The sequence below is a fragment of the Phragmites australis genome, chromosome 6, assembly GCF_958298935.1.
Source record: "Phragmites australis chromosome 6, lpPhrAust1.1, whole genome shotgun sequence".
Classification (NCBI taxonomy): Eukaryota; Viridiplantae; Streptophyta; class Magnoliopsida; order Poales; family Poaceae; genus Phragmites; species Phragmites australis.
Window position 1 is genome coordinate 35,338,802 of NC_084926.1, and position 8,758 is coordinate 35,347,559.

At 44.3% G+C, this 8,758-nt stretch overlaps 2 protein-coding genes across 2 annotated transcripts; both read left to right on the plus strand.

The window, feature by feature from the left end:
* The first annotated feature begins 1,352 nt into the window (after nt 1–1,352).
* On the plus strand, nt 1,353–6,366 carry LOC133922304 (chloroplast processing peptidase). The gene is made up of 6 exons (XM_062367585.1): nt 1,353–2,404; nt 3,896–3,964; nt 4,050–4,118; nt 5,040–5,126; nt 5,736–5,803; nt 5,900–6,366. The coding sequence occupies exons 1-6, from the start codon at nt 1,937–1,939 to the stop codon at nt 6,039–6,041; spliced, it is 903 nt and encodes a 300-aa protein (XP_062223569.1). The 5' UTR covers nt 1,353–1,936; the 3' UTR covers nt 6,042–6,366.
* A 533-nt stretch (nt 6,367–6,899) lies between these two features.
* Nucleotides 6,900–8,219, plus strand: LOC133922305 (expansin-A13-like). The gene is made up of 3 exons (XM_062367587.1): nt 6,900–7,178; nt 7,270–7,591; nt 7,675–8,219. Exons 1-3 carry the CDS (start codon nt 7,031–7,033, stop codon nt 7,988–7,990), a joined length of 786 nt encoding a protein of 261 aa, XP_062223571.1. The 5' UTR covers nt 6,900–7,030; the 3' UTR covers nt 7,991–8,219.
* Nucleotides 8,220–8,758: the final 539 nt, after the last annotated feature.

Below are 8,758 nucleotides of genomic sequence, written 5' to 3' on the forward strand. Positions count from 1 at the left end.
ACTCATTCTTGCAGTGGATTACTATCTCGTGGTCAACTCTTTAACCACATTGGCATGTCCATGCACTTTATTAATCCATCCACATCGAGAGGCCCAGAGATATATCTCCCGTTATCTAGGAGAGACAAATTTCATCTTGATCGCTCACATCCCACGATATGTTTCATAGCATACCCGAAAGCTACCTTTATAACTACCCTTTATAACTATCTAGTTACGGAGTAGCGTTTGACAACCCTTAAGTGTGTTACTACACATTCTGGGAATCAATGACGATCTCAGGTCTAAGGATCTTGAAAGTACACCATTTAGACTACAACTAATGGCACAATAATAATATTTCAACAATATCTCAAGGTGGGTCAATCCAACACTATGGTCTCTAACATGTGTCCATATTATTGATTTAATATCTTCATATCTATAATTCGTGAAATATGATCATCAATCAGTCAATGTGCTAATCTATAAATTATTATTGTCCCACATAATGATATGAGATTAGAAATCATTTAGAATAACATTATAATAATAATAAAAGTTTCACAAATAAATCACATACTTATTGATCAATGTAAATGATAATTATTCAAAGAATCAAGAGTTAATTTCACAAACCCACCACTTTTTTTGGCATAATTATCACGAAACCACCACAATCTTATCATGTATCACAGATCCACCAATAACTTGGGCTCCTTTCTCACAAAACTACCGTTTTGTTGCACTCCCCATTCCTGATCTGGTGGAACCCACTTGTCAGTGTCATGAAGAAGAAATTGCAGCTGTTCTTGTCTCCATGTCATCTTGGGCGCACACCACGCAAGCAAGCCAACATGGCTGTCTAGGCTGCTTACGGATAAGACTGGATCGCAGAAGAAATGAAGGCCCACGCAGGACATCTTATGCTGACAATCACCTAAATGATGTCCTGTGTGGGCCTTCATTTCTTCTGCGATCCAGTCCGATCCGCAAGTAGCCCAGATAGCCATGTTGGCTTGCTTGTGTGGCGCGCGCCTAGAATAACATGGCGATAGAAACAGTTGGGATTTCTTCTTCATGATGCTGACAAGTGGGTCTCACCAGGTCAGTGACGGGGAGTGCAACGAAACGGTAGTTTTGCGAGAAGGGAGCCTAAGTTATTAGTGGGTCTGTGATACAGGACAAGATTGTGGTGGCTTCGTGATAATTAGGCAAAAAAGTGACGGGTTTATGAAATTAACTCAAGAATCAAATAAACGATTATTCAAAAATATATAAATATAGCCACGATACAATCTCTCATGTGCATAAGACTCAATCATACAAGTATCTAATACTTATAGAGCTCATATTCACCTCATTCGGCCCGTTGCCCGCCTCCACAGCAGGCCGATCTGTTGTCTCGTACATCCTTCTAAACTAGAGGAGCAGCACCGGTGACCCCAGCCCCAAAAACCTTCCCAAGCCAAAATCACCGGTGAGTTCAAATCAGATCGAGCGTACAAACGAAAAAAAAACAGTCACTTGAAATCTAAGAGATGCCTATGAATAATGCTAAATCTACAAAAGGTCCTACAAAATGCTACTTGTGCGCTGATGCGGCGGATAGCAATAAGCCTGCATGCTATGTATAATTAGTACCGCCATTGGCCCATTGATTTGAGTTCAGATGCCATAAAATCTTCAAAATGTCTTTTGACCGTTGCAAGTTTGAAAGCACAGGACAGATTGAAAAAAGGAGGCAAAGAGGAAAAAACTCACTATCCCACGGGTCCATAGACCCGTGCTACTACACCGGCCAAACACCCATCCTCCCCGCCCGCCACTAAGCTTATCCTCCCTCCCTCACTCCTCCTGTCGGCCCGTCGTCCCCAATCCAAGTCAGCGGCCGACGCGGACGCCGGCAAGCCGCGCGGCCAGGACCACCGCCTGCACCTCACCGGCCTCCGCAATCATGTCCTCCGTCCACTTCTTCCCCGCCACCTCCCAGAGCCCCGCCCTCGCCGGCCTCCTCAAACCCTCCCCAAAGCCACCCTTCCCGAGCCCGCGCACCCTGTCGACCGCTGCCTTCCACCACAGCGGCAATGGAAATGCGTGGCGCCGCCCGAACCTACTTACCCGTCGGAGGGTCCGCTCCCCCGCGGCGCCAGATGACGCGCCGCCGGTAGGCCCCGACGGCGGCGGCAGTGGCGGGGGCGCGGGCGGCGGCGGCGGAGGGGAGGACGAGGAGGAAGAGGGGGAGAAGAAGGAGAAGGGATTGTTGCCGGAGTGGATGAACGTGACCACGGAGGACGCCAAGACGGTGCTGGCCGCGGTGGCCATCTCGCTCGCCTTCCGCTCCTTCGTCGCCGAGCCGCGGTTCATCCCCTCGCTATCCATGTTCCCCACGTTCGACGTCGGCGACCGCATCGTCGCCGAGAAGGTGCGGTTTCCTCTTCCTTCATTCCGTGTTCTTTTTGTTCAATTTTAGTCCTGCGCTAGTTCTGGATGCACCTTGCAAATCCAATTGCTGAAATGGCTAATATGTCGGATAAATTTGTGATTTTTGACCCACGTTAGTCATCATTTATATGCAGAACAACTTTGATGAAAATGCAATCAAAGTATTTGTAGACATTGTTTTTGTTGTCTATTACTTTGAATCTGATTTATTGCCTGTTTGTGTGACCTATCGTTGTCATGGGTTCATTTAGGTTTTGAAGTTGCTAGCCTAAAGGGCAAGACCAAAGTTCTCCATTTCACTTTCCGTAGGATCTGGGCTCATTTTATTTACTTAAGGATTGATAACCTGGGGTTTTCCACTTTTGTAGAAGCATTTGTTGCATATAAACATCTATCTGAATTATGTTGTTTTTAATTTGTTATAGTTTGTGTCATTGATAAGAGCACAATAATCCTGCAATGAGAAAATACTCTCCATGCTGAGCTTTTTAGTTTCTCTCATGTATTGGATGACAGCCAAAATGTATATGATCTAGTGCTATGATCACCCAGACTTCATAAGCCCACTCGAGCTTCATCTTATCACAAACTCAAAACTGATGTTTTATATTCTTAATAAAAAAGGAAAAAAAGTCGTGTTATGCATCAGTAATGATGAATATGTAGTGGTTGAAATGACAAGAAAAATTTCTGCAATTACTATTTGTGAAATTTCACATCAATAAGGATTAGTAGAACAGGAATCCCTAGCATACAAGATTACCTATTTTGTTTACATCATCAGGCAGACACCTATGGTTAGACATATATGCACATCAGAAAGCTGGCCTTGCGGGCAATGACTGGTTTCTTGTATTATGTTCTGGTCCAAATATCCAACCGGCAGTCATATTTAACTTGGGACTTAAGTTGGCTATAGCAAACTATGAATAACCTGCTTTGAATTTGAATGAATTCTTAACACATACCAATGTGTCTGGGAGAAAGTGGACAAATGATCTATTTATTCGAATTAGCCCTTACTGCCTGTAACAACTTCTAAAGTAATTAAGTGACGAATAAGGCCTGTGTGTGTGTGTAATACATATATATATACGTGATCCTTAGTCCAAAGTATGTGAGGGTTAGCATGAACAGGATGTTGTGGGTCTGTCAAGCAGTACCTGATGCACCTTGAATATAATATTGCTTGGCTTTATCCTACTTTGCCTTTTCTTGTTTGTAGACTAGTTCACTTTAGTCTTTTGTATTTTGTAAGTTACATAATTTGTCTACTCGGTTTGAATTTGCATGATGACACTATGGACCACTATTACAATTCACCTGGATACCGTCAATTACTTCTTTTTGGTTCTTATTCATTCCGGAGTTATTTATATTTTGTTTTGAAAGATAATATTTAATGTTTACTATGTAAGAAAAAGGTGTCATTCACTTCATTGCATAAATTGACCATTTGAATATTTCGCAGGTTACTTATTACTTCAGAAAGCCATGTGTAAATGACATTGTAATTTTCAAAAGTCCACCAGTGCTACAGGTACTTACAGGTCGCCTATACGTGCAGTTTTTCTTGATGGTATGCATTGTTTGTTGATTCAAAATCTTTGAATGTTCCTTTTCAGGAGGTCGGGTATACTGATAATGATGTTTTCATCAAAAGAGTAGTTGCCAGGGAGGGAGATGTTGTTGAGGTTTGTTTCAAAATCAGAAACAATTCTTTTATGTGTGCAGCGATATCTCTTGAGTTAAGACTGAAATAGGAATTCATGTTAGGATGTGGCAACATATTCTGAGTGTTATTTGTTTTTCTGGTTATATCTATTCTTTTATTGTTTCATTGGTAGTATTCGTTACTGTATGCCAATCGCAGTAGAACTTCTCAAATGTCATGTTAGAAGGACTAAGGACTAAGGTCCTGTTTGGATAGATGATATTTTAATCTGAATACTAAACTGAATCCTCTCAGAGCAATATCACTCTTCCAAACAGCCCCCAAAATTGCAATATTTCTCTGCACTGTTTTTAAAATTCCTAAATAGGCATACAAAATAGCTTTGCACTCTTATTACCCTTCCCACTCTCCTTGTGCTCGTTATGTTCCACATGCTGCTTCCTGACCTCTTTTGCACACGTGTCATGACTGAAGTCCACCTCTGCTGCAACAAGCTCAACGGGGGTGCCCTCTATGGCTGTCCCAAACCCGTTGTCATTTGGCTATACACCACTTTTGTGAATGTTTAATTCAACTGCACACAAGCCTCCATCCCCTTTATAATCATGCATACCAGGCAGAATGGCAGTGGCTGGGGTGGTGATGCAATTGTCAATGTTGGTGTGGATGTCAAATCTGGTCTTATTCTCCATAGTTGGTGTCCGCTGCCACTGTCTGCCTGTTTTCATGCATTTATGTTTGAAACCGCTATGTTTCCGAGTTCATTGCTGTTTCATGCCAGATTTGTCAAGAACACATGAAATGCTTAGTCTGAAGTACTTGCTCAGAATGTGTGTTAATTTTGGAGAAGTTGCTGTACACATTATTTACATCCTCATGGAAACAGAAGAACACCCTCAAAATAATAATTGCTTATGTTCAATTGCCTGACGTGTTGCAGGTTCATGAAGGAAAACTACTTGTGAATGGTGAGGCTAGAAATGAAGAATTCATTCTTGAGCCACCTTCTTATGACATGAACCCAGTGGTAAGATATTTCTGAGCCACTCACTAATGACATGTGAACTTCCTGCATAAATAACATTTTGTATAATTTTTCTGTGCGATTTGTGTATGCAATATGAATGGCATCTACAACACTTTCTATGGCAAAAAAGGAGTAATACAATTGTATGGCTAATTATGTTTCATTGGACTACATACTCCCAGCAGTGTCTGTTATATGTGTTGTGGTTTGTTAAAATGAGTTTATAGGTTATAAGACCTATACCACTTAATCTGTGTTGATAGTTGAAGATATATCCTGACAAAAATCTTATACATGATTTGCATTTTATCAGTGCCATGTTATGCCAGCCAAATTATGAATAATACTAATTCGAAATAATTTGAACCACATAAACCAATAAGATTCTAGAGTTGCATCTCTCTTGCAGAGCACTTACCCAACCTTGCAAAGCGCATATGCCTACCACCAGGCACAGATAAATTGTTGTATAAACACTTTATTTTGTTTTATACATGGAAGTTGTCTTCATGCTAGGCTTTTTGTTCCAATCCTTGCAGAAAAAAAAACGTGGTTAATTCGTCATGTTTTTAATCTACTTAACCATGTTGATGCTATCTTTCCTTTCAGGAAGTACCTGAAAACTCAGTTTTTGTAATGGGGGATAACCGAAACAACAGTTATGATTCACATGTGTGGTAATGGTCATTTTCTGCTGATTTTTCTCAAGTTGCCACTTATTTCATTTTAGAGTTTAACTGAATTGACCAGCACAATTGCACAATCTTTTGCAGGGGTCCTCTTCCGTCAAAGAACATATTGGGGAGATCTATCTTTCGGTATTGGCCTCCTGGCCGAATAGGGAGTACTGCCAAAGGTTGCCTTGTCCCTGAAACAAAACCAGACTCCCTCATTGATGTCAAATTGACAAAGTAGATGTTCATCCATTAGTTACTGTGGTACGAAGTTTGAGCTCCACATGAGCTCCTACTTTAGAATATTCCTCTTTTTGTAGAATCTCATAGAGGAATACTTGCTGGCACTCTCGTAGAAATCATAAAGGGGAATACATTTCGTTCTCCTTGAAGTTGGATGGAATGGTAAAAAGCGCAGAAACCATTTTGTCTCAAGGTTTCGCCTGCTTTGCCTCGTTGTATATTAGGGAATATTGATTTTTATCTTCAGTCCATTGGAAAATTCTTGACCTAATGAAGGCATGAAGCTGGAAAGGAAATGATCCCATTATTGAAACATTATGTAACCCTTGCGCATCATAACACGCATGCCCATGCATAGAACAAAAAACATACTTGTTCATTGAACAGCGCAGAGAAATTACCTGGATTATATCCTCCAGTAAGAAAAAAATGATGCTTCGTGTAAAGTGTAGTCGAACTATGCACGTGTAGATTTGTGTCAGAAAGAAATTCATAACATTGTTGTTCTAATTTACAAGGGTTTATAATCACGTATTCTTATGGGGATGCATGTCCCGCCTCCCTTTTGCGCTTCCGTACGCCTCGTCCCCATCTTCCCGCGTCGCACGCACGCTGCCGTAAGTCTCCTCCTCCTCCCTTCGGCAACACAGCACCGGAGCGCCGGAACGCCTCGGCGCGGTGCACACTAGCGAACCCGAGCAGAGACTCCTCCTGATCCTGCTCCTCCCTCTACCGCGCCACCCCCAACCCCGCACGCTACGCGCGCGCATGTGCGCTAGTGCCGAGTTGCTGTGCCCAGTCGCCACACGCCAATCTTTTCCCCAAGTCGTACTGCAGCGCCGGTCGTTCGTGTAGGACTATATACCATGCACATCGGATCATATCCATCAGACCATCAGCAGTACAGAATCATCCGAACCATCTCTGTCTAGGAACTACAGCTAGATAGTCTGCAAGTGGTTAGAGAAACTGAGAGTGTTAAGCCATATGTACATGGTTGGAGCACGCATCCGCGCGGCGTCCGTGCTCGCGCTCGGCTGCGCCCTGGCCATCGCCGCCACCGCGGCCGAGCAGGCCGGGTGGCTGAGGGCGCACGCGACGTTCTACGGCGGCGCCGACGCCTCGGGCACCATGGGTAAGATCACGAACTAGACGCATGAACGTGTGCTTGTAATATGTGCCTGTTAAGTTGGTGGCAGAAACGGTTGTGACGTGCGTGCGCGCAGGAGGGGCGTGCGGGTACGGGAACCTGTACGCGCAGGGGTACGGCACGCGCACGGCGGCGCTGAGCACGGCGCTGTTCAACAACGGCGCGTCGTGCGGGCAGTGCTACAAGCTGGTGTGCGACCGCAAGACGGACAGGACGTGGTGCAAGCCCGGCGTGTCGGTCACCATCACGGTCACCAACTTCTGCCCGCCCAACTGGGACCTCCCCAGCGACAACGGCGGCTGGTGCAACCCGCCGCGGCCGCACTTCGACATGGCGCAGCCGGCCTGGGAGAAGATCGGCATCTACCGCGGCGGCATCATCCCCGTCATCTACATGAGGTAACACCGCAAACACATGCATATGATCATCGTGGACACTGCACGATCGGTCTCCAAACTAAATCGCAACAACTTTTTTGCAGGGTGCCGTGCGTGAAGAAGGGCGGGGTGCGGTTCACCATCAACGGGCACGACTACTTCAATCTTGTGCTGGTGACCAACGTCGCGGGGCCCGGCTCGATCAAGGCGATGTTCATCAAGGGCTCCAAGTCGGGCGACTGGATGCCGATGGCGCGCAACTGGGGCGCGAACTGGCACTCGCTGACCTACCTCAACGGGCAGGGGCTGTCGTTCAGAGTGACCGTCACCGACGGCCAGACGCTTGTCTTCGCCAACATCGTGCCGCCCAACTGGAGGTTCGGCCAGTCGTTTGGCAGCAACCTGCAGTTCAAGCTGTGAGGGAATTTATAGTTCCTACCATGCGTACGTGCTTATTTGGACCTCCAAGGTGGTTGTCACGATGTCTCGATTTACCATTTCTGTAGGAAATAATTACCTGCTTAAACTTTACAAACTAATTAATTGTGAGTTGCGCTTGTACGTGTGATGTGTACATAAAGAGATTTATCTGTTTCATAAAAGGGTATATACTCAGATTAATTTGAGTAAATTAGATTTGGTTTTGATCTTTCCTGCGATTACTTTTACTTGAGTCAATCAGAATTGAAGCCTGCTGATCAAACACAATTCCGATAACAAAATTCGCGAACTTGAAGCTCGATGCACCGGTGGAGAAACGAAAGTTTTGCTGATATCAGTCCGATCCGGTGGAGTAGCGCGCACACGGTTGATCGACTTTGTTAAGAGTTGCAATGGGAAAATAACCTTCCAAACTTGCGTTTCCCTCAACAAAAAGTGTTTCCCCCTCAAAAGGATCTTTCAAACCTGTGCAAATAGAAGTCAATGGTAGTGTAGTGAACCTCACATTGCGTACACAGGCGCTAACTTGTCGCCAGCTAGCGTTACACGCTTGCATAGCTTGGATAGAAAGTGTTGACTCCGCTACACCGCGAAGCAGCGTAACGTACGTGGTTGAGAGCCACGCAAGGCTCTGACAGCTTTATCCTACGCAATTCAACTTTGCTTTTTGAAAAACAATAGCGTAACTCATAGACACATATACTTACATAATGCTTATTAAAAATAAGAGATACGAAATTTGAAGAT